General features: G+C 42.6%; 1 protein-coding gene across 1 annotated transcript in view; it reads right to left on the bottom strand.

Annotated features, from left to right (window-relative positions):
• Positions 1-22549: 22549 nt before the first annotated feature.
• The window catches only part of LOC146194674 (monocarboxylate transporter 3-like), a 37174-nt gene continuing 32417 nt past the window's right edge, over positions 22550-27306 (bottom strand). Inside the window, exon 4 of the mRNA XM_084596616.1 lies at positions 22550-22720. Within this exon, the coding sequence (XP_084452742.1) occupies positions 22551-22720 (170 nt within the window). The 3' untranslated portion in view covers position 22550. The remainder of the gene's footprint in view (positions 22721-27306) is intronic.

Genomic DNA, 27306 nt, shown 5'->3' on the forward strand with positions numbered 1-27306 from the left:
CTCCGTGATGGAAGCGTGTAGGGCATCGTTGGCTGCCCCACCATACTCCTACAGGAAGGAGCGTTTCGTGTCCTCAATGTACAACCTTTGTCATGAGTGTAGAGCCCGGGGGGTCTACTTCCGAGGCGTGTAGTAGAGCTGATTTAGCATTAGTGGAGGTCCTTCCCATAGGAGAGGGTAGGACAAAAATCTTCTTACTCTCAAGAGATTTGGAACATTGTAAATACATTACAAGCCGCACGAAGTGGCTCAGAAGCAGACCCCCTGGGCTCTACACTTTTGACAAAGACTGTACGTCTTGGCCGCTACAATATGACGAAAGTGTCTGACAGAAGCGTCGTCGACAGTATGAGCCGTTAAAGGCTTTCGCGTTGAATATTCCAGAGGGAACTTTGGACCACATAAGTGCCATGAGGAGTAAGCTTTTATAGCGCGGTGGTCCGTAGCCCTCCGCAATGGCACCTCTTCTCTCCTTCTTCTTTCACTCCAACTTTCCTCCTTTTCCTTACGCCTAGGTTCAGGTGTGCGCGGGGAAATGTGAAATACACTGCGGATTTTCTTCGCTGTAAACCAGTTTCAAGTGCCGCTGACACCTCCTGTGCTGCGTCTGCTTCTGTATGCTGTATGTTACAGCGTTCGAGGAAAAGCCAAATGAAAGGCGCAGCACGGCCGCCCAGACCGGATGCCCAGCGGGGTCCTTGTGTGAATCGCCTGATGTCATCGTTCACGACGAAACGTGCGTTGTTTGCCGTCGTGAAGTGTTCATAAAAACTTTAAAGCGGGGCTTTAAAGCACACTAATTGGCGCCGCTCTGAATGTGTTTAATTCAGTTCATGCGCAATTTATATCACTCAGCGCACCTGTTCCCGCAGTTATCGCCTGCTCGCTAACTACGTGGTGCGTGCGATAGCACGTGTCGCTTGGGATTCGCTTTGCTTTGGTCATTGCTGTTTGCAGGCTGGTAATTTGCCGCGTGTGGTTAGTAAGCGGAAAAGGATCAGGGTAATTTCCGCCCAGCTGTAGACTGTGCTTGCCTCCAACAGCTGTCAGGAAGGAATGCACACATAAATGGCCTATATTGTGCGCATCGGATTTGACGTTTTTTCCCACAGCAAAGTTGGCTTCGCGTGCCGGCTCCTCCCTTAGTGCCTGCGTGGTGCCTTGAGCTAGGAACATGTTTTATTATTGAGAAAATAAGAGGTGGGGCTAGAGCATGCGGTACTTCTAAGCTATTCAGATTACCATAAAGCACGAATTCACCTTTCTTCTGCACAAAATCTGAGACTAGCGATTGCATTTTGCTTCACTCTCGAAGACATGGCCATTTTTCATCCCCGACATGGCCGATTCGAAGAGCTGAAATTAGGAAACAACTGCTTCCTCAGCCGCCTAACAAATACTGTACAACAAAGAGGAAGTGCTGCTGTAACGTGCGGCTCTGAACCTACTGTGTACATGCACAGGTGCACCAAAAGTAATGCGCAGCAGGCGAGCTATGGCCGGACTAGGTAAAACTGCATGGTAACGCTCTCGATCAGCAGATGTGCAGCACAGAGGGTATTCATGTTCAACTAGCCCTCCACTATGTTGTGATAATCATCTTATCGGCGACCACGCTGCTACGGTGATTCGGCGGCGCTAGTATCGCCGGCGTTGCGCAAAGTCACTTTATTTCTGCCCATTTCAGTCGCCACTCGCATGCTCCGTTTTGCTTTCGGTGCACATGTACTACACAGCTTTTAGCGATCGTGCTCGCGTGTAGCGCTTCTCTCCGTACTCTGTTCTGAATTGTCTCTACTATGTGCCTCCGAATTCATGGGTACACGCTGCTTTCCCGTATTTCGACAGGGGTTTCGACTGAGTCGGTGCACTAGTACTTGTCGAAAAATTTTGTATATACACCAACCATGGCCGCTGCGTGATTCCTCTAGAAATGGCGCCGCAGGTGCTTGCTAATTTCCTCGTTACAAAAGCGTTCCTTTCGGTAAAAATTACTTATTATACATTTATTTTCGTTAGTTTACGGTAGGTACGTGCGTGGGAGTGTGAGCGTGCTCAAATAATTGCGGAAAAATGATACCTTTGTGGCGTTCATACCTTCATACCTACTTTGTCGCCTTTAGCAGCAGGCTCGAAGAAAACGTTTAAACAAATTACAGAGGTGCATTTAAGTCTTGCTGCTCAGAAATGCGACAGCATTGCGAGTTCCGCGGCGCCTAAGCTACGTTATGAGTGCTGCGTTGCGCTGTTCAGTACCGTTGCTTAGTTCCAGTTTCTATTGACCAAATTCGGACGTCGTCAAATTTTTGGAGATAAGGGACCAAATTTTGGTGATTTCTCAGTGGCCCACCCAGACTTGGAAGTCTCCATGTAGGCCTTATTAAGGTTAGACATCAGTTTCAGTCAGATTTCGGAGTCCAGTGGTGCCAAATTGCATTGGCGGCCCACTCACATCTGCAAATCACCGCTGAGCTGGTCATACTGAAATTAGGCTAGACACAGAGTTTGACCAAATTCGGACTAAACCAGATTTGGGGGTCCAGGGAGGCCAAATTTCGAAGGAGATCCGCCTAGCTTTGGAGGTCACCACTGGATTGGCCATACTTGAATTAGGTCAGACATCAATTTTTATCAAATTCTGACGAAGTAAAATTTCAGGAATCCAGGGGCCAAATTTAGATCTGGTCCATCCCTACTTGGTGGCCACCACTGAATTGGCCATACTCGATTTAGGTTAGCCAATATTCTTGGGCAAATTCTGACAAGGCCAAATTTTGGATCTGGCCCATCCAAATTTGGAGGTCACCCTCGAGTACATACTCGAATTAGATTGGATAAAAGTTTGATAAAATTATCTGGATATTCATGCTGACACGCTATGATGACAGGCTCAGTTCACATGCTCCGGTGAGCCACTCATGAGTCATGACACAATAAATGCTTTGCATTAAAAGCCCGCGAAAAACAATGTATGTAAATGACTGCGAGAGTCGCTTACTACAACTGCAAACAGGGGACTAGGCGCTGCCTCTTAATAAAATGGTCGTGCTTACAAAGAGGTCATTACTACATAACTGAGTTAACAGGAAAAATAAAACTGAGCCGCAGTGATATATTTAGGAATATGAAAACAGCCACTCCCATTACACTCAGTGTCGGCTGCTGTTTACACGATACCACGATATCAATCCGTTCACTGTTCGCACATTGACTGAAGAAAAGGTCTGCGATGAGCGAATCTGCCTATCTCGCTGGTATGTGCCGTATACCGGCTGCCGCAAATTTATTTTTATTTCATTTTCAGAACTTCTAGATGACCACTATGAGGGCAGGAGGGTTGGCAACAATGCAAGCACAGAAATACTAGAAGGATCAAGTAGCACGAAAAAGTAAAAACTATAAAAAATGTTACAAATGAATAGAATGCAATTATCAAACCCTGGCGAGAAATCAGTATGCAGATGAACACATTAAACTGTAAACAGAACTTTTGGTGCTAAAATAAAAATCATAAACAAATACAATGAGCAGAACACAAGTATAAGAAAAACACCTTTAGCTTTCTGTTTTGAAAAGACCGTAAAATAATAAATAACGTTATATTCATTTCTATTGTGGTACAGTACAAGACAGCTTGTTCTTGTCAGCAATGGTTATGGGAACGAAAGCCTAAGATAAGCCTAAGATAAGTCAGGAACATCAGGTCTACATACAAAGCAGTAATGGCATTGCCTAATGACTTGTGTTCGTCTTTGCATAAGAATTATATGGTCGTATCTTTGGCTTGAAGAAAGGCATTTGACACAGTTAATCATACAATATTAATACAAAAGCTAGAGCCCTACGCTGTCAGAAATTTGATTCTTGATTTCTTTACAAGTTACCTTAACAATTTGTTCATCTCAAACACTTAAAATTAGCTAAAAAATTTGTTTGTGCTGGAGTTATTCCGGTTTCAGTTTTAGGCCTTGGGCTATTTTCCCTTTATGTTAACGACTTTCCTTCTGCTTGACGAATTCTAGTGCGGTGATGTCCGCTGATGACACTGCAACAGTTTTTACAGGCAGCACTCTAACTGAAATTCTGTCAAAGATAAATGAGTTAAATCACATCTCCGCATAACTTAAAGCTCATAAAATGAGAATAGATGCTGCGAAAACAAAGTATGTGCTGTTTAGATTGACTTAGACGTCTCACAGATACTAAAGTACATATTTGCATTGAGAATTTTGCAATGGAGGAAGTTGAAACCTTTAAATACCTCGGTGTAACCATTGACATCCACCTTAAATAAAGAAAAAGCACATTGATACTTCGTGCACTGAGCTTGCTTCAGCTTGTAAATTCCTATTTAAACACGGGAATTGCTGGACATGTCTGTGCTGAAAATTATTTACTTTTTTTTTCATTGTCATTTTACATACTACTGCGAATCATGGGCTACCACATACTGGTCCTACACTGATGAATTTTGTTTTTGTGGAAAAGAGCACTGCGTATAAAACATACTCCAATGAGTATCAGTCCAGTGCCCCCTTGTTCATAGTTGCACAGTTTAGTTTCCTTTGTGTAAGTTTCTTTCATACGGATGACATTTCTTTTACAGATTACATGAAAAATTGTCTTGTTTATTTTGATAGCGCCAATGTCTGTTCCCTTTGGAATACCTTCAATAGTATGTGTCTCCACTGCGTAGAAATATTCCCACCTAGTAAAAGAAAGAAATTTCACAAGCGTATACTCTGGATGACACGCGACGCTATTCATGCTTAACGAAAAGTAGAAAGGTTAAAGAAAAAAGCATATCAACCCGAATAAAATAAAATAATAAAAAAAGCCCATAGTGTGCTTGAACAGAAGGCGAACAAAGCTATACATTATTATAATAATACTTCACTTCATTAAAAATGATACTGATTAATTCCGGAAGCATAGAAAGGAAAAAAAGAAATCAATTTCGCATTTAACACTGGATGGCATGCCATAACTAATGACAGAGGCATGGAGCAGCTTTGTTTTTTCAGAGTGTTTTTCAGTATTTTCAAAGTGTTTTTCAGTAATAAATGTTTTTACCGGGTTCTACGATAAACGTGTATTTAATGCCAGTTTTGTTTCTTATGCTGGTATTGTCAATATGCTGCTAAACCTCAAAACCAAAACTCCAAACAGACACGCATACTGGTCGTGATACTCGTGACACTGCGAATGCTTTCATTGATTCATCTGTCATCGATCAGCCTCACGTTACTCACCCCATTCATGTGTACCCCCGTCTACCTTATAGTTTTTTTTCTTTTCCCGGTTTCTCCTGATGAGGTGCGCACCGTCATTATAAATAAGAAAGATGCAAACCCAGGCTTTGACAACTTCCATTCTTTTCATATCAGCAAATATCTTCTCTGATTCGCAGTGTATTTTCTTACATCGTAAACTTAATCTTCAAGACAGGTATCTTCCCTAGCGCGCTAAAAAAAGCCAAACTAATTCCCGTCTTCAAAAAAGGTGACCGGCGCTTAACAAGTAACTATCGTCCCATTGCTATTCTTTCCTTTTTTAGCAAAGTCATTGAAAAGCTGTTCGTCGTCCGTCTGGCAAATTACCTCGCAAAATTTAACATCAAATCTTCTAATCAGTTCGGATTCACGTCTGGTTTTTCAATTGAATTAGCCCTAATTTCTTCAACAGATAAGATTAAAAATATCATTGATTGTGGTAAATTAGCTGGCGCATTATTTATTGATCTGTCGAAGGCATTTGAATCAATTAAACACAACATAGTTTTTGATAAATTAAATGCCCTTGGAGTATCTGATCCTGCTTTAACATTTATCCGCAGCTACCTACTTAACCGAATCCAAGCAGTTTGCATATCTGATACTTACTCTACACCGAAGACTACTAACGTTGGCGTTCCCCAGGGTTCCATCCTCGGACCACTTCTTTTCCAAATATACGTTAATGATCTGCCCTCGTGCCTTGATTCTTCTGAATGTATACTATACGCTGATGATACTACTATAATAGCATTTGACACATGCATAGATTCTTTAACACGTAAATTGAATACCGATGTAGCAAATCTAACAACCTGGTATCGAAATAACATGCTTACAATTAATGCATCTAAATCTAGCTTTGTCATCTTTTCATCTCCTCACAAGACTATTCCTGCATCTCACTTATTTCCCTTAACTCTCAGATATGTTTTGCCACTGATCATGTGATGTTTCTTGGCATAGATCTTGTCACTTAAAATTTAACAGACATATATCCTCCCTTTTTAAAAAAACAGCATACGGCATAAGGGTGCTCATCAAGGTGCAAAATTACTTCAATTTCATCATCATCAGCCTGACTATACCCACTGCAGGGCGAAGGCCTCTCCCATATTTCTCCACTTAACCCGGTTCTGTGCTAGCTGCATCCACTTAACCCCTGCGATCGTCTTAATCTCATCCGCCCACCTAACCTTCTGCCGCCCCCTGCTACGCTTTTCTTCCCTTGGAATCCAGTGTGTTACCCTAAGCGACCATCGGTTATCGTCTCTTCGCACTACACGTCCTGCCCATGTCCATTTCTTCTTCTTAATTTCCACTAGAATGTCGGTAACTTTAGTTATTTCTCTGACCTACTCTGCACGCGTTCTATCTCTTAATTTTACCGCTACATTTTTCGTTCCATAGCCCTCTGGGATGTCCTCAACATAAGTAGAACTCACTTGGTTAGCCTCCACGTTTCAGCGCCTTAGGTGAGTACAGGTAAGATGCAACTGTTATATACTTTTCTCTTTAGCGATACCGGTATGCTGCTAGTCATAATCTGCGAGTGCTTGCCAAATGCGCTCCTTCCCAATCTTATTCTTCTTGTTATTTCCTTTTCATTGTCCGGATCTGCGGTTACTAACTGTTCTAAGTAGACATATTCGCCTACTACTTCCAGTACTTCGCTACCTAATGTAAACTGCTGTTCCTTCCCTAGGCTGTTGAACATTACCTTAGTCTTTTGCATATTGATTTTCAAGCCTACCTTTCTACTATTCCTGTCTAGGTCATCAATCATTATTTGCAGTTCATCCCCCGAGTTGCTTAGCAAGGCAATGTCATCAGCAAATCGCAGATTACTGAGGTATTCTCCATCTATCCTTATCCCTAACCGCTCCCATTCCAAGTTTCTGAATACTTCCTCTAAGCAAGCTGTGAATAGTATTGGGGAGATTGTGTCTCCTTGCCGACCACCTTTCTTTATGGGAATTTTGTTACTTTCTTTATGCAGAACTATGGTTGCTGTGCAGCCACTATATATATCTTCCAGCACTTTCACGTATGGCTCGTCTACCCCCTGATTTCGCAATGCCTGCATCACCGCCGAGGTTTCAACTGAGTCAAATGCTTTTTCGTAATCAATGAATGCTATGTATAAGGGATGGTTATATTCCGAGCATTTTTTTATCACCTGATTGATGGTATGGATATGATCGATAGTAGAGTGCCGTTTCCGAAACCCTGCTTGATCCTTTGCTTGATTGAAGTCTAAGGTTGTCCTGATTCTATTAGCGATTACCTTAGTAAATACCTTATACGTAACAGACAGTAAGCTTATTGGTCTGTAATTTGTAAGGTCCTTAGAGTCCCCTTTCTTATGAATGAGGATAATGTTTGCATTCTTCCATGGTTCCTGTGCCGTCGATGACACCAGGCACTGCGTATACAGGATGGCCAGTTTTTCTAGCCCGATATCCCCCCCCCCCCCGTCCTTCAGCAAATCTGTAGTTATCTGATCCTCTCCAGCTGATTTCCCCCTTTTCATAGTTTCTAATGCTTTCGTGACCTCGTCCTTCGTCACTGATGGAACGTCTGACTGTTTTTCCCTACCGCCAATCTCATTACGGTCCTGACTACTTTGACTATTGTAGAGATCTGTACAGAACTCCTCGGCTACTTTGACTATCTTATCCATATTCGTGACGACGCTCAATTACTTCAATTTACACACGCGCAATTCACTCTACTATGCTTTCATCCATAGTCATATTAACTATTGTATTTCTTCTTGAGGTAATGCATACAGAACACACATGGCACCGCTACAACACATACAAAGTCAAGCCATTCGCATCATTACTTCTAACAGCCATTTGTGCACTGCTGCACTCTTACTGCAAGCTCATAACATCCTTGGAGCGCCATCCATGTTTTATTATTCTATTGGCATCGTCATATTGAAATTCATAAATGGATCACTTCTCATTTCAATAATTAACAGTACCTAGTTCCTCCGACGTAGTTTCACTCGGTTTTCATGCCAGAACAATTTTTTACTCCCTAAACTCAGAACCAATTACGGCAAATCTACAGTTAATTTCTCTGCCTCATTTTTGTGGAATTCATTACCACTCGGAAAAAGAAATCATTTAACATTCATGCTTTTAGGCGTAGTTTTCGCAGTTTTCTGCTATCGCGCTAAATATATATATTTTTTTCATTGATAAGAGATACTTATCCCACATTCAATTGTTTCATCTGTTTTACATTTATATAACATGTTCCCAATTTATGTTCTGTTTATATTTACGACATATTGCATTTTTTGTGTTCTACATTTATATTACATAACAGTTGCAGTTTTCACCTGCTGTTGTTTGTAATAATCATTTTTGTTTTGCATGCTTTTAAAAGGAGGTCCCCTGTGTAGCCGTTGGCTTTGGGACCTCCTCCTGTATTTACCAAATCTTTGTATTCAGTTATTGCATTCAATAAATTCTGATTCTGATTCTGATTCATGTGGCGCTTGACGAAATAACAAACACCTTCCTAAAGCGGTATCATGAACATGTTTAGAAATTTCTTGTCAAATGTTTTTCTGTTTGGCTTTCGTCGGGAGAGCTATCGGGTGACTGGAGGGTGGCCCGAGGTGTTCCGGTATTCAAAAGGGAGATAAAAAAATACTGTTAAATTATCGCCCCATTTTGTTAAGATCTCAAAGCTTCAAGGTCTTGAAACACGTTGCGGCAAACTGCATCAATGAATCCGAGGCTGAAAACAATGTACTTACAGAGTTTCAGCATGACTTTAGAAAGGGGTATTCCACTGTAACACAACTGGTATCAGTAATTCATAACTTTGCGTTATCCCTCGACAGTAATGGAGAAATAGATGCAATATTCTAGATTTCACCAAAGCGTTTGATAAGGTTCCGCACGACAAATTAATATTCAAACTAAGAATGATTAGCATACCTGACATGTTTGTAAACTGTGTTGTTGCTTACATTACTAAATGAACGCAGTACGTTGAAACTGGCGAACGCAGCTCGGCCATTCTTCGAGTCACGTCAGGGGTGCCCCAAGGGAGCGTTCTGGATCCCCTACTATTCCTCATACTCTCAAGGACAACGTGAATGTTGTGAGTCCGGGTGTGCAAATCTGACTGTTTGCCGATGATTGTATTTTGTATTGAGATGTGTCGACTTCTCACGATCATATTGTTCTTCAAACAGATTTAAACAATATATTGAATTGGTGCAGAGAAAGGGGAGGTTGTTGATAAACGCTGACAAGTCACTATTCCTCCGTATTAGTCGTAAAAAAGCCCCTCTTATTTTTTCTTACTCCCTAGGTAATTCACCGTTGCGCGGTACCAACAGCTACATATACCTGGGTGTTACCTTAACTTCTAATCTCTCCTGGAACTAGCATATTAATAAAATCTGCTCCTCTGCCTTCCGTAAAATCTGTTTCCTCATACACTAACTAAAAAACGCCCCTTATTCCGTGAAAAACTCTCTCACTTATCATTTATTAGACTTTAGCTAGAGTACGTATGCATTTCATGGGATCCTCACACTAAGTAAAATATCAACCACCTTTTAAAAATACAAAGAAAGTTCGGTTTATATTTAATAAATTCGTTAGGTTCGACTCAGCCTCTCAAGAAATGATAGAAAATGCTATTAGCACACTCGAATCGCGCAGAAAACAGCTGAGGCTTGAATTCCTTTCTCTTTTAATAAATGACAAACTTGCAATAAACCAGCCTCCTAATATATCGCCTGCAATAACACGGCACACAAGACATCATGACCCTTAATCATTGACATCCTAATATGCTCGAAATGACATTTTTAAGTTTTCCTCTTTACCTAGGACAATATCAGATTGCAACAATATTTTACAGATGGCTGTATCACTTTTTGCTGTTGTTGTTTGCTCTTGTTCGTATGCCGCATGTAATAAACAAAATAAAATCTGAAATGAAAATCACGATGGTTGTAAATAGTATTGTTCAGAATAATTACCCTCCTTCAAATAGTATATTATGTTGCCTAATAGGCATGTAAGCAGTATTAAATTTATTTACCATCTAATCCAAAACACCTACGAACAGCAGCTAATTGAGTACAATGGGGGAAAAAGTGCGGAATACTGCATCACTTGAAATCAAAATAGCTAATAAAGTCGTCTTTTCCATTAAACATTTCTACTTGTCGAAGATTGTGGGGCACCATTGGTGATACTTTATGTGTGCGCTTTGCCGTTGATCACCCATGCTGATTACGTATAATCGAACTGTGTGTAAATCCTGTTGTTTGAATGACGTGTAAAATGTGCCTCCAATAGCTTCGGCTAGTGGCACAGCAGAATTTTTAAGATGTTTTGTATTCATTTAAAAAAGTAAAATTAAATAAATAAATATAGAAAATGAGTGGCATGTCATGCGTTTGATCTTGAAATAGTGGTCACGACATCTGAAGAATGGTGAGAGTCAACGAAGGAAGTCGTCTTGAAGTAGATGATGATAAAGATTGTAAAAATAAAATTAATTTAATTACACAATAGTGCGACGAAAGGAAAGGTTAAGATCAGCTCACGATTTTAACACTGTGACGTAATGAAATGGGAGCAACCTGACAAACTGACAAAAACAATGGCACTGTTTTTCAGGGATTCGATGTTGCCAACGATGTAGGCTTGAACCTGAACTGAACTCGAGGTTCAGTAGAATTGGGCTAGTATAAGCAACTTTTGGCATTATACAATGTATAAGCCATATGTGAAAGTGGTGTAGCGACAGCACAGCAACGAAAGTCTCCTCTAAAATTAATCATTTTCTCATAAGCAACAGTCTTAGGGAAGGACACCCAATCTCTCGAGTACTATTCCCCGCTTGCTAAGAGGAAGTATTCAGAGAGCTGGATTAGAAGCAGTTATAGATAAAGCCTAATGCAGAATATCTCAGTGATCAGCAGTACGCTGATGACATTGCTTTGTTAAGTAGCTAAGGTGACAAAGTGCAAATTATGACTAATAACAAAGACGAGCAAACCATAGCCAGAGGCCTAAAAATTCAGAAGACTAAAGTAATCAACAGCACACCAATTTCCGATATCTAGGGAGGGACTGGAAGAAGTAAGAAAGTAGGTTAAATTAGGGCAGGTAGTGGCCACAAATGGAGATCACGTAAGGGAAATAACCAGAAAAATTATTGGAGGCTCAACGCGACTGAGCCTGCATACGAGTGCGAAGGCTACCAAACGGATGGGTCAAAAAGGCCGACTCGAACGTCCTTTTTGGCGATACACTGACTTCAAATCGTATGGTGTGATCTGCGATTCGGCGCCTCTTCTTGAAGTCTTTTGAACCTTCTTGCTCCATTTGATCGGCTTCTTGTTCTCCTCCCTCTTATCTCTTCTTTTATTCTATGAATTGGAGCAAGTAGTTGCCATGGTTACGACTCATGCGGAGTTGTAACTAGCGACCCTTGCCAGAAACGCGCCGCTGACTACAGCCAAGAGTAGATTTCTCTACAAAATCAGATTGGGACAGAGCACATACGTCCAGTACTATCAGATCATGAAAAGCAGGTTACGTAAGCGGAGAAAGTATATAAAGGCTGAATATTACCGGTAGTTAACTTGGAGGCAGATACGTGGAGGCCAGCGAAAAGGTTTAAACTAAGCCCTTGATTAAGAAAAACACAGAAAGCTCTGGAATAGAAAAGAGTACGTGCAACATTAGGGACGGAGCGGGCAGAATAAGCCAGAAAACAAAAGTGAGATGCCGGGGTGGTGCAGTGGTAAGACGCCTGACTACTGTCCGGAGTACCCGGGTTCGAACCCGACCTCGGCGGCTGCGTTTCGATGGAGGCGAAACAAAGAGGCGTCCGTGTGCTATGCGATGTCAGCGCGCGTTAAAGATCCCCAGGTGGTCGAAATTACTCCGTAGCCCCCACTACGGCTCTTCTTTCACTCCCACCTTCCTCCCTTTTCTTACGGCGTGGTTCAGGTGTCCACAGAAATAAGTGCGACGGATACTGCGCCTTTTACTTCCTGTGAACCAACTAATAAGATGACATTCTGGTACAAATCAACACAAGAAAACGGGCATGGACAGGTAATCTAATGCAATGTTAAGGTAAATCGGTGGTCTCTAAGGATGACACAACTGAATTCCGAGGGAAGGCACGCTTAGTAGGGGTGGTAGGACATTAGGGAGGGGGGTGAGAATATTAAGTTTACGAGCATGAAATGGCTGCAGCTGTAGCACAACTGGGTCAGTTGAAGGGATATAAGAGGCCTAGCCTCTGGAGGTGGTGCAGTCAGGCTAGAGGTGATTAGAATGATGTTTAAGAAGCGAGTTGTCGTAACTGTCTCGGAAGATTACGTTTTAGGAAGCCGAGAGAGCTGTTAGCAAAATCAGGTTAATGCGATTGCTTCAGTCTATGTCAGACTGAAAAGGAATTCATAAATACTTAAAAGAGAAAACTGTCTCAACTGCTGTGCCATTAGGAGTGCATGTAGTTGGGATTACTTGTATTCGAGCACTGGCCAGATAAATGGTATTCGACAACTCTGTAAAACATTCAAGGACCTACTTAGGCTCCTTCCCAGAAAGAGAAAACTTAGAGTGCTAAATCGAGATGGTCTAAGGCCTGGAAGCTGTGAAAATATAACATTTTGCAACATGTCGAAATTATATAATTTTACGTATGCATCTTTTGGGATCAAATGCCCAGTCGTATTAACAGGCCTAATGAGGGTTGCGCTGAGCGACCTCAAGCATGGTCACCATATTATTCAGACGATGTGGTAACTGCTACTGACATGTGGTCTGAGCCTATGGAAACTTTGCGTCTTGTCTTCGAGAAGGTGTGTACTGCCAATGTCACTTCCAAATACAAGTGGCGACACCATTGATTTACTGGTCTACCTCATTGATGAATTGAATAATAAACTAAGGCTCCCTCTAAAACTGCTGAGCGGTTGTTTCTCGGCCTCACGGACTAATACCCAAAGTTAATCTCTGGCTAAGCAAAGTGTTCCGAACCGCCTATAATTATCAAAAAGAGGGTTGGTTTGCCTTGATGTGTGGGGTTTAACGTCCCAAAGCGAATCAGAATATCAAAGACGCCATTGTGGAGGACTCTGGAAATTTCGACCACCTGGGTTCTTTGACGTGCACTGAAATTAGGAGACGCCTGCTTCTGGGAAAGAGAGCAATGGTTAGCCTTGACCGCCTAGTAAAGAGCAGAGACATTAGTATGCCAACCAAGATCCGTATAACTCGTGCTATGGTCTTTCCAGTTGTGGTGTATGGATGCGAGAGTTGGACTGTGAAAAAGGCTGACCGCCGAAGAATTGACGCGTTTGAATTGTGGTGCTGGCGAAGACTCTTGAGAGTTCCTTGGACTGCCAGAAGATCAAATCAGTCGATATTGTCGACCATAAACCCTGACTGCTCATTGGAGGGTCGAATTCTAAAGTTAAAGCTCAGCTACTTTGGTCATCTGATGAGAAGAGAGGAGTCGCTGGAGAAAGATTTGATGTTGGGAAAGGTTGAGGGTCGCCGGAGAAGGGGTAGGCAGCGAACGCGATGGTTAGATGGCATCCTTGAGGCACTGCAGATGAAGGTATGTGATTTTAGGAAGATAGTGAGAGACCGGAAAGCGTGGCGTGACATGGTCCTTAGGGTCACGAAGAGGCGGACACGACTGAACGACTGAACTGATTTATATAGTCATTTGGCATCCGTAGTAGCAGATCATGCAGCATTTGTCGACCGTAATTAGTCCGGCAGGTAGCTATTTTCCCAAGGTAGGGCAGACCTGGTGGTGTATACTGGATCGGCTAGGCATAGTTTGGCAATATCAATAAGGGTATTGTTTCCGCGCTTTTGACCAATATAACATTCTCGTAATAACCTAAACCTATAAAGCTGACTAACTCTATGTATATTGAACTGTTAAAAAAGCTTAGAGGTAAATTGCAGGTATGGTACGAAAGCAATAATGCGTAGTAACTTGTTTAGATTACCCTCCGTGGTTGTGCCCTATACTAGAAATAAATCGTTTAGGTAAGATGCCAATAGAGACCTGTATGGGAATAACTTTACGCTCGCAGTAAAAGACATCTGTTTCGATTTACTATTCCCATCGTACTGCTCAGTCGGTTCAACACAAAATTTACATGGGTATTCTACTGCAAATGTTCCGAAAAATGTACTCCAAAAAATTTTACCTACTGCATGATTTCTATCTTCGATGATTTAAATATCAGTTCAGTAGTCATGGCGACCTGATTACCTCTAGGTTGAAAAAATATTGGTTTTGTTTATGTAACATCAACCTTTAGGTGGTTATTTCTCTGTTTACCTCTAGGTTGAAAAATTATTGCTTTTGTTTTTGTAGTATTAACCTTTAGCTGGTTATTTCCCGTTTAGATATCTGACGTTCGCAAGACATCATTTGCTTTTACAATTGCGTCATTGACGTTTGGAGAGGCGGTAAACATGCTGGTGTCATCACCATAAAGAATAAATTTAGTGTCTGATGCAATACTAACTAGATAATCTACATACAGAAAGAGAAGCAAAGGACCCAAAATTCTACCGTGCTGGACTCCGGATATGATTTGCTGCTTTCTCGATGCCAAAGTGTTAACAGAAACAAACAGACACTTATGTGAAAGATAGCTTTTCAACAAAGTAAGCGGAAGCCCACGGATGCCATAATGCTCCAATTTTTCGAAGAGAATGCTATGGTAGCTTTAATGAAATGTCTGAATGAAGTCAATCAATATACCTACAACGACTTGCTTTATCTCGAAATCTCGAACGTTTAGGCCATATGCTCGCTCTTATATTACTAAATAATGAAATCTCCGTCACAATACATAAGTCGCGTATACTTGTCTTCAGTGCATTTTCCACCGAGTTGCTCAAAGAGCTCTGTGTGTATGAATGCCTCCAGCAAAGAACGACAAAAACATGAAACCAATATATAAATCCCGATACTAACATTATGCATGACAGTAGGTAGTATTAGCTTACCAATATTTCAGTGCCAATAAGTTTGAGAGGATGAAATATTGCGATAGCCGACAAATACATTTGAGTTGCCAATATAGAACAGCCAGTAATAGGAACATACATGAATATAAATTTGAATCTGGAAGACCAGCATCGTAGTTATGTCGGCTTTTTCATAGGCTAAATATATGTCTCATATCTGCTTTTAGCCCGCCTATATATTGGCTTAAATTGCATTTGGGTCGAATTCCAATTAAGAGAAGACGTTTTTGCCAATTGTTTCTGATGCTGAGCCGGTATTGGTCTAGTGTTGTGCTACTTGGGGCAAGTTGTGTGATTTGAATTGCGCACTAGTGCGGGCGGGTCAGGAGTAAATTGGCAGTAGAAGTGGAGAAGAGGAAACAAACACATGCTAAAGGTGCGCAGTGGTTGGTTTTGTTCGAAAATAGACCTAGGTACGCAATTCGTCCTAGGTTAGCGGCCGATAGGACGCTCATAGAAGCGGACTTTCACTGTCCCCCGCCGCGGCTCTGGGGCCCATCGAGAGGAGTAAAAACCGTCACTGCATTGTTGGAGCCTATTGTCAATGTAATGCTCCTCTGTACGGAAGAGACTTACGTATTCAGTCCATGGACCGTGCTGTCCGAAAGCCAGCTGTCTCGTCATCGTCATCTTTATACCATGTCTGGAAAGGCGAGTGTCTAGAAATCTTGACTGGCAGTCGAACGCACAAGCGGTTTTGGGTCTATCTTCAATTGCATCTCGCGTTCTTGAATTTTTTTCATGTTGCTGCATATAGTAGTGCAGCTTGTAAAATTACACTTTAGTCGCATAAACAAAGGCACAGAGTATGTATTGCTGTTGAGGAAAAAAATAATCAACTGGAAAAATCTGAGACTCGCGCAAAGGTTTACAAAGGTCTGATATTTATCGGCACAGAAAATTGGTGAAAAAAGTTGCGAATATGTGTTTCATGTGCCAGCATGTCAGAAACGATGAACCTTTCATGCTAGAGTTTGCGACCACAAAAGAAAAAAGAACTGAATCGCTCGTGTGGCGTTTTGCGCTGCATCGCAGTGCAGTGTCCACCCGGGGCTACCTTGAGGAGAACTGGAGGCTGCGATGTTGGTGGAACTCAGTAATTCAAAACATTCCCAGAACTTGAAAGCGATCTTCAAATCTACGAATTTCCTCGGCAACGGCGAAACGAAAGCAACAGACGAACACACTTCGACATATCAGGCCAGAGCGGATCAGTCAATTCTGGCCGAACTAGAATAGAACAAATGGGCGTCATCTCGTCGCACAAAGCTCTCGCTTATTCCTGCAAAGGCATATTGCTATGCTGCGAGAACTTTGTCGTTGCTAAGATATGTCAGTGTGAGACGGGGATGGCGCCTTAACTAGGGAGACAATCTTTCCACACTCACTTTTACGCTGACAGATTTCTCCCGAAGTTGAAAAAATAATACTTCACCCCATAGCGGATGAAATAAAAACCGATCTCGATGCTGCAGTAAATTCGAAAGCATTTATTGAATACATTAAGAATTGCTAAGAATATAACATTTCGTACCATCGGTGAAATCGAACGACTTAAACAGGCACGCCAAGCCAGGCAGTTAAGGCTGCTTCACGTGCGACCGAGATAAAGCACAGTCGACGCGGATTGAGAAATAAGTGACACAAAATTAGAGCAGAAAAAACACGCTGCCAAGACCTACCCATACAAACGCAGTCACAAGGACAGCTAGAGACACGTAACTAGTTCCGCGCTGTCGAAATAGAAAGGACGGGGACCGGAGACCATATTTTAAAAGCATACTTGAAGTGTACATGATCTAGTGCATAGCGTAAATGAGACGCTTTCTCCTTCTAATCGAGGAATATATAGGAACAACAAAGTGGGCCCCGTCAGTGGCATAAAAGTTATCAACTACAGTAAATTCAATATCGGGCACGCATCCTAACGAATGGTGGTCCTCGATGTATATCAAATATTGAATTAAATGTCGACATATGTTTCTTTTTCGGAACGATTTTTTATGAAGAATACGCGTTTATAGCATATGGTTGCTGATGGTCACTCGTGCGTTACATTTCACTACTGCTCTGACATATGCAACACTATCCCAGACGGTGTTAGACGAAATACAGGACAACGTTTCTGAATTTCAGCTGTCTTGATTGAGCTCGCGACATTCTACTCAGCAGCCAACTTTAACGGACACCAAATCTACATGTTTGTCTTTAAAGCACAGGTTCAAGATAACAGAGTTTTATGCGAAGCAAAACATTTCAGAGCAGGGAGGAAATAACGACTTAAGGCAACCTGAAGCGGAATAAAAAAAAAAACATTGGCCGTGGCTTAGCTCAGCTAGGCCAGCATATACGTAGCGAAAGCATATTTGCCTGGCGCCGGGCTGCCTATACTCCTGTCCAGTTCAATCTAATCCCATCCAATCCAATGTAAGGCAATCCAATCTAATTCAGTCTAATCTAATTCAAACCAATCCAGTTTAATCAAATCCAGTTCAGTCAAGTACATTCATTTTAAACACAATCCAACCAATCCTGTTCAATTCAATCCAAACCTGTCTGATTCGAACCAGTCCAATTGAGTCCAATCCAATACTGTCCAATGCTAAGTACACGCTCGCCCGAAATGCGCCGCTGACTAGCTTATCAACATCGCTACTATCATCCTCACTCTAGAGAAGCAGAATTAAGATGAGCTACTCACGATCCGTGCAGTGTCGGGGTAGATACATCAACCCGGTAACTTGCGACACGAACAAGTTTCAGTAATTGAAGTTAATTTTTTACGGAAGGCTTCTCATGCCATAAAGAAAAAAATTCCGGACGTGGCGCAGTTCGTTAAAGCGCTCAGCTGGGGATCCGAGGGATGGAGGTTCGATTCCCGTCCGAGGCCATCTTTTTATGAGGAGGTCGGCCCAGCATAAAATTAGCATAAAATTAGCTCGGCTATGCCATCTAAACCTAGATTCCAAGTCCAACTTAGCCTGGTTGACTAGCTATGTTTTTGGTGCATTGAAGACGAGACATCTTCTTCTGGTTGCTTCTTGATCGCCACGCACAGTGGTGGCTATGCAACGGCTCTGTGCTTACCGCTGCGCGAAACTCCTCGTGTGTGGTCAATGTAGCTTACGCTAAGAAAATCGCGTCGCGCTCAGCAGTGAGCTGAAACTGCTTTTTGGTGAAGCCATAATGAAAGTTGCGTTTTTTATTTTATTTATTTCAACTGCTTTCACATGAGTAGATACACAGTGCCATTGCCAGTGATATTCAATATGACGTGGTTATGCGCGGAACGCAGACAGAAGATTCAGTATAATGATCACGCCAAAATCGATTGCCGTCAGCACTAGTTACGGCTCGGGAATGCGACATGTAAAATGATATGTGCGTGATGCTGGCCCCGACAAACGGAAGTCACGTGTGAAGCGCTACAAAATCTAGTAAGGTAACATGGTCGAAGAACAACAATGTGGCTGCTAAAGCAAGCCACTGGGTGGTTATGAAACGTGAAGCAAATGAAGAGTAATGTAGACGCTTAGAAATTGCCAAGCGATGCACTCAAGTACATCTGGAGTGCTCAGAAACGTGCCGTGCACGGAGAGTTGGAAAGGCAAAACAGCCTCCATTTGAGGATGTCACCTCAAAGATATAAAGACACATAAGGTAAATGGTTGGTGTTCTATTGGTAGAGACATACACAAGGGTGATTTCTTTTGCAACCATTGCTACGGAGTGTTAGAACAGCGCCTCGTGTTAGCTATTTATTTATTTATTTTTATCTTCAAGGCCGGGGGCATTGAAGAGGGGAGTGGATACAAACAGGAAGCTTGTTTACAGGGTGGTTATATTGCTACTCATACAATTTTAGCTAAAGCAGTACAAAATACTTGATGATCGGTGATGGAGGCAGTAGGCCCGGGAAGGTGGTTCCAGTCCTTTGCTGTTCGTGGAATGAAACAGTATGCTGCACATTCTGTTTTAAAGAAATAAATACCGACTATATGGGAGTTATCAATTCGGGATGAGACATATGATGGAGGGGGCACAAGGTTGCTACGCAGCATGGGGTTATAGTACATTATTTTGGGAAATAAGCAAAAACGAGCGTACTTGTGACGGGAAGCAAGCGACGTTAATAGCAACTTGTCGTTCTCAGATCTTAGGCTAGCAGTGCGGTTATATTTCTGAAAGATGAAGCGAGCTGAGTAATGTTGTACCAATTCCAGGGCAGTGATGATGTTATCCGTGCTAGGATTCTAAACGGACGCAGCATATTCTAACCTACTGCGAACTAACAATTTATACAGAAGTTTCAGTGAGACAGAAGCAGAGGCGATGTTACGACGAAGATAGCCAAGGGCACGATTGGCGTTGCTAATTATGGCATTGATATGAACAGACCGTGTTATATGACTTGTTATGTGAATTCCTAGATAGCGGTATGATGTCACCTGTTCTAGTGCCATGTCGTCAAGGTAGTAAGAAATGGGATGTGTCGAAACGCGCTTAAATACGTAACGCTCTACATTTAGTGACGTTTAATTTCATCGACCATGGGCCACACCAGTCACAAATTCCTTTAAATCGTTTTACAAAATTTGAGCGTCGTTAGGGTCGTTAATTTCACAGAACATTACGCAGACATCTGCAAATAAATGAATGCTAGAAGTTATGCAGAGAGGAAGATCATTTATATATATGAGGAAAAAAAGAGTAGCTTATTACACCCTTTCTCGAAAGCCTTAGCGAAGTCTAAAAAATGCAATCCGCGTATTAGCGACGATCAAGAATAGCATGAAGGTTTTGCGTGAAAGTAAGGAGTTGTGTCTCGCATGAGAATGATTTACGAAAGCCATGTTGGGCGTCAGTGAAGAAAGAGTTGGATTCCAGAAAATCGACTATATAACTATACAAGACATGCTCTAAATGTTTGCAGGGAATGCTAGTTAGAAATATCGGGTGGTAATTTAGAGGGGAACCATCTTTCCGACCGTCCAGTCAGCTGGAAGTAAAGTCGTCTCGATCGATTGCTGAAATATGTTAGAGAGAACGATGGAAAATAAAGTTTTGTATTCTTCAAGAACTTAGCGCTAATAAAATCAGAGCCGGGGCTTGTAGAGAATTTAAGATTGTCTATTAATTTTTCAGTACCTTCGGGCTCGATGGTTACAGCGTCCATCACCGGAAAACGGCAATAATCCACTGTTGATAACATGATGCTTGAAGAAAAAACAAAATTGCGGCAAAATGTTTCATTTAGTACTTTAGGGCACTCAGTATCCTCTATAGCAGAGCCGTTTGCTTCGAAAAGTTTATTGAACGATCTCCACCGAGGTTAATGGCACGCCAAACTTTTTTTGGGATCATTGGTGAGCATGTTAGGTAAGGTGTATTGTAGGAGATCAGCCTTGGCATTGTTCATTGTCGATACATACCCGTTATTGGCTGAATGATAGACCTACCATTTTGAAATTGGGTTAATGTTTTTGACAGTGCGATAAAGAAGTTTCTTTTTATTAGAAAGCCTTTTTATGTGTGTATTATACCACAATGATTTTGCATGCGTTGTAATGGTGCGTAGAGGAATATATTTTTAAGTAAGTGCTTTTGCTTTTGCAATAAAAATGCCCCAATTCTTTTCCGTGCTTCGGCGATGAAATTCTGCTAGAAATATGTTGAGAAAAGAAGAAAGTCTTTCGTTGACGGTCTGAAAGCCAGCTTTACTATAATCACGGATTTCCTTGAGCTTTTTATGATCAGGAAACCACGTGAGATCAGGGAAGTTGAAACCGCCTAGTAAAAAATATAGGGGCTGCGGGGTGTCGCGTAATAAAAAAGTTAAGCGCATCAGGTAGTTCAGATGCGAACGTCAACGGGTAATTGGGAGGTCGATAACATACAGCTGATACGCATTTTTTGTTGCTCAGTTCCACGCATACCCAAATGGATTCAAGGTCAGTTTGCGTTGAAATGTGATAAGACGGTACAGCTTTAGATACGGCTAGCATGACACCACTTCCTGGTCGCATAGTGCAATCGCATTGGTAAACTTGAAATCGGGATAAATCGTCAAAAACTCTCGTTGTCATGAACCTTGGAATGAAGCCATGTTTCGGGTACTGCGATAATATGAGTCTCGCATGTGTGGACTACAGAAGCAAATGATTCGCGTTTATTAGAGCGCTCCTTGCATTCGCCAGCAGAACGGATATGTGTGAAGGTGGTAAAGGTAGCCCACTTCCCCTAGTCTCTTCCTGTATGCTCCCTTCGCTCACTGGAATGTTTTCATCGTGGGGCAGAGAGCGATTCCTTGTGCGTTTGTCAAAGACTGGGTTTGTATTTCGTCAATGCTATCAGATTTTGGATGAAAGACGTAACATCTGTTATGAACTGCACGAAATCATTGTTCTACATGCATGAAACGCGCGAGAACAGCCCCACCAGATGTTGCTTCTCAAATAACGCATTTGTAGAGCACGTAAGACCGTTCTGAAGTGCCCAAGTTGGTATATAGTCCTGAGGGAAAGGCCTATTTGTTTTGTTGGATGAAAGGTTGTGTAATTAAAGACGCTGCTAGGACGCACAATATGTTCCTTTGTGAAGATGGCAAGTGATAGTTTTGAATCACAAAAGTGGCCTAGGAGAATATTACTTTAAGTGTCCTTTCTTTAGGACAAAAGAGAGCTGCTTGACATTATCCCGTTGTTTGAAAATTGTTTAACAGAAACAATAGCGTTCATTGACACTCTCGCTTTATAGTTGCTTTGAGCGGTGCCCTGGATTGGCTTCTCAGCATATCTCCCCTGTAACACACGCAATCGCTCAATTAGGCCCATGCGCTTATATCCTGCAAATTTTACAATGACTCCTCGTCACCCTATATCATCGACGAGGAATTTAAAATGATGAAAATACTACATGACTTAATCGTCCGGAGAACAGGACGGCTAAACTGCGCACCTTTTATGCCGATGTAACGTGGCCATTGCCTACACCTAACTCCACAGCTTGGCTTCATTCGCACACTTTTGATGACCGAAAGGCCCTATCAGTGTGAAAGCCCCACTCCAAGCGGTGATATTCCCCCCAATAAACTCGTTTTTTTTCCTTTGTTTTTTTCTAACTAACGACCCATAGATCATAAAGCATACGCAAGCGTTCACGAAAATCGCCCCGTTTGCGGGCCTGCTGTAGATCTAACCGGTTCACCCTAGAGCTTCGTCATTTCCGGGCGCTGGTCGGTCACTTCTTCACTGCTTTTCTTCGGTTTCCATTTCTCGTGGATGGCGAGCGGGGCATAAAGCAAGCCGGCGAACAGGTGCAGTGCAGCCAGCAGTCGGTACATGTTGTCGTAAGAGCCCAGGTAGTCACGGAAGAACCCTGCAATGTACGAATGATATACGCGAGAAAAGGCGTTAATAGAAACGTTCGTCAGCTTCAGTGGTAATTGTGACTGCGCAGATACGCTAGTGTGCATTAAACGCTTTATCCATCAACGAAGGCCCTCTCGAAATTTAATATTATTTGTTTAATATATGAGAATAGAGCTGCGCTGAACTATGCATGCCTTGTATCTAGTAAGAACTGGTCGGCATAATCGTATCATTCAAAGCGAATGGTCATAATAGCGATACGACATGCAGTATTATCATTATATGCTTCAGACAAAGGAATCTCTTACGAAAACCTTCACATGAACAGCAAATCCACGTTGTAGAAATTTCAACAAATGGAAATAATTTTTCTTGTGCTCGCCGCAAAGGAAAGAGTTGGTAGATACGCACTACTACGTTTTTCAGTCTACAAAACACACCCTAAAGCCTTTAGTCCTAAGGCGTGTATAGTAGGATTACACGGGCTATATTGTTGTAAGATAATTTTGCAGAAGAAAGTGCAATATTCGATACTCATAATATCTTCTACATTTAAATATAGCCAAGTACTCACTAGAGCTTTAGAAGATTACGTTTGCCTTAAATATATGCTCAGCAGCGAAAAATATGTGCGCTGCTTCGGTTCACAAGGGCAAGGTTAAAAAAAATGACTCAACCGCTCTAGCGCTAACTACGAACTGAAATTTATTTCATTGAAATGTAAAGAAGGAAACTTAGCTGTGATCTTAGCTTGACAGAAAAAAAATAAATTGGGAAATAAGGCAACACTGGAATGCTCCGCGAAGATAACAAATTTAAAAATGACCAATATAAAAACAAACTGATGTTTGTTTGTGACGCTCGACTGGGGATTATGCGGCGTAACAACATCTTGCTGGTTTGCCAAAACTGATAAACATGCATTGTACATACGCATGAAAGGCTTTATTATCCCTGAGCTCATTAATTTTTGGGTGAGAGGCAGCGAGTATGAACGAATGCAGTTGCTCTCAGATCCCAATAATATTAGGAAGTGCTCACTAACGTATTATCTTTCTCTAGCCTTTATCATAACTGCAGTATACCTTCAAACTAATAAGTGACTTTGAGAAGCGGTTAGTCAAATTGGACTTACTCAAAAGAATGCGAGGATACAGGTTTATTCGACACAGAGGAATGTTAAAAAGAAGCCTTTTCCGATGATTCCTTACATATACAATATCTCATATAGACTGAACACGATTTTCCACAAGTTCGAGGTGAAGTTGCCCTGTATGGTCCACACAAATCTACAAGCTAATAATATTAGATACCACTCTCTTGTGGCTCGTCCTACGAGGGGCAGACTGGAGGTTGCCTTAATCAATGGCGCCTAGAGCACAGAAGAAATTGTAGCTCTCTGCAGAAGCAAGAAAATCTGGTCAACCAAAGTCTTTCAAACACAAGTGTTTGTTTGAAAATACTGTTCTCCTGACAAGGGCTTACGAGGGAACAAAAAACGAGAAGCCATTGAGGCCTACCGCTTATGATATTGCTATGAAGGTAACTACGTTAGTTCCCCTTGGATAGCTGATATGCTCCGGAATCATAAACCATTTTCATTAGTATTTTACAATGCATGTGTATCAGCTTTGGAACATAAAGCGGATGTTGTTACTCCGCATATATTCCCCAACCGACCTTCAGGAACATCTGTTTCGTTTCATATCTTGTCATTTTTCGATTTGTTATCTGTGCGGTGCATTGCAGTGTTCTTTATTTCATGCTTCTGTGTCTTATTAAGCTAAGGCCACATGCTTGTTTCCTTCCTTTTTTCCGCTTGCATGGAGCGAACTTCAGTTGCTAGATTACCCTTAGACGTTTTGTGTTTTTTTTTTGTTCTGTACCTGTAAACCCAAGCTGCGCACGTATTGTTCTCATGATCGTTTGAGCTAGCCCAATCACAAGCCTTACTTTACAAGGAGTACTGTAGAATACAGGGTTACGCACATAAAAGATCGGTCTGACTCCAACTTTCGTTTCTGTGTGGTAGGATAGGAAATGACTACAAAGTAAAACAAAAGCAGTCACCATGGTCTACAACACAAGCATTTATGTGCAATCTACAAGTAAATGTTTATTCAGACGTTTTTAGCTCGGCCTTTGTCAACTTATCCTGCGCATGTCTTGCATAGAATCATGCTACAACTGGCCCAGCCACAAGCACTTCATGACTTGACATTTTAGGTTCATTGAGCTCCTTTGCATCTTCTGGTTCAGCAGTGCAAGGTATTTGTGTGTTCATTACGTATACATCGCTGAAACGCGCTTGTTTACGCGTATCCTGAGTTGTGCCCTCAACGAAGTAGGCCATTACTTGAGCTCACCACTGTGTTTGGGAAAATTCCTCCTCCAGAAGCCGCTTCAAAACGAGCGGACAAAATCCCGTGGTCTGAAACATCGCACCAGCTACGTATACTTCATCTTATATTGCCAAGGTTTATTTACAAAGCACAGCCTGGTGCGCTAACCAACCGATGGTGAGCTTCCTCATCCTCAATCTCTATTCTGGAGAGCGTCTTTTTCACTTCTCTGTCTTCTATGCGCATGCCTGACATTCCCCCCGTCGCAGACAAAGCCCCTAGGCTGTCAGTCAGAGTCCCGAGAGTGGCAGCGATTCATTGTTGCGACATGGACTACTTGTGTTTTCCGAGAGGGGCGACCTTGGGAACATTAGCGAGACACGACGGAATTCAAATCATTGATGCGTGTGAGCACAATAAATGGGTCTGTGTAGTGCGATAACAGCTTCTGGGACAAACCACGATTGCAGAGAGGTGTTCAGAGCCACACTAAGTCGCCAGGAAGGTAGGAGACATCCTGATGCCGACGATCATAGCGCAGCTTAGAGCGCTCCTGCGAGGCCATAATGCGTAATCGGGCAGCCCGACGAGCCTCTTCAGCGCGGCAGAGGGTGCTCGAAGCAGAAGGCTCGGTGTCTAGAGAGAACGGCAAAATGGTGTCGAGAGAACGTCAAGGCGGACGGTCGTATAGGGTAAAAATGGACTATAAGCAGTTGTCTCATGTGCGTATGTAATGAATGAAAGCACGTCATCCCAGGGCTTGTGCTGCGAGTCAACATACATCGTAAGCATGTTCGTCAGTGTCCTTTTTGCACGTTAAACGAGGCCATTTGTATGGGGGCGGTACGGTGTAGAGTGACGCAACTGGCAAGTACAATAGCGCAGAAGTTGTTCAACCACATCTGCCGTAAACCGGCGGCCTCGACCACTGATTATGACACAAGGAGGCCCATGACGGAGGACGACAGCGTGAACAAGAAAGAAAGAGATGCCAGCAGCGGTGGCGGAAGGGATGGCGGCGGTTTCACAGTAACACGTGAGATGACATGATGACCGAACGATTGCCTTTGAACGAGCGGGGGAACGAGCGGGGGAACGGGCCTACGAGGTCAACATCCACTTGCTCATATGGTGTCGTCGGTGGCGTCACCGGATGTTAGCGGCCCGGCGGAGAAGTCTTGGGGAGCTTGAACCGCTGGCACTGCACACAGGAGTTCACGTAACGCTGAGTTGTTCGATGCATATTTGGCCAGTAGAAACGTTCCTTAATGCGGGTAAGCGTCCTGGCAAACCCCAAGTGCCCAGCTATAACGCCATCGTGCATAGCATGTAGAAAAGGGGAGTAGAGGCTAGCCGGAACGACTAGCAGAAAGCGCGCACCACCGGATGAGTAATTTTTCCGGTAGAGCAAACCATCGCGAATGCAGAAAGGGTTTTCAGATGCAGGATCACGAGCTTTTTCAAAAAGCGCTACCAAATCTTGATGTTTTCGATCAATGTGACATCGTCGGAATGTGACAAGGCCCGGAAATTGGACGGAAACGGCCGCAAGATAATCGTCAAAGTTTTCTTCGCAAAGGGTAGTAGTGAGAGGTAGCCGCGAGAGGCAGCCAGAGTCGGCATGTTGGCGACCACTTTTGTACGACACTGTAAAGTTGAACTCCTGAAGCCGTAATGCCCAGCGTGCCAACAGACCGAAGGGGGCGCGCAGATGTACCAGCCAGCAAAGCGAATGATGATCAGTGATGACTGTAAAAGCACGTCCATAAAGGTACGAGCGAAACCACTGGACGCCGAAAACGACCGCAAAGCACTCTTGCTCCATCACGGTTTAATTGCGTTCAGACTTGCTGAGGGTGCGGCTTGCGTAAGCGACAACGTGGTGATTCCCTCCATGTCGTTGTTTGAGCACAGCACCTACGCGGATGCCACTGGCGTAAGTGTGGAGTTCAGGGGCAGCTGTCGGGCTGATTAAACGTAGTATTGGCAGCAAGGTAAGAAGTTTGAGCTGGTGAAACGTAGAATCACATTCGGGAGTTCATTTGAAAGGAATATCTTTCTGCAAGAGGCATGTGAGCGGGTAGGCTACGTCAGCAAACTTGGAGATGAAGCGCCGAAAGTAAGAGCAAAGTCCCAAGAAGTTCCTGAGTTCTTTCACAGACGTCGGCGTTTTGACGCAGCCGACAGCTTCAATATTTCGTGGGTCGGGCCTAATACCGTATTTGTCAACCAGGTGCCCAAGAACAACAAT

This window comes from Amblyomma maculatum, chromosome 3 (assembly GCF_055883805.1).
Source record: "Amblyomma maculatum isolate TAMU_Amacu chromosome 3, ASM5588380v1, whole genome shotgun sequence".
Lineage (NCBI taxonomy): Eukaryota > Metazoa > Arthropoda > Arachnida > Ixodida > Ixodidae > Amblyomma > Amblyomma maculatum.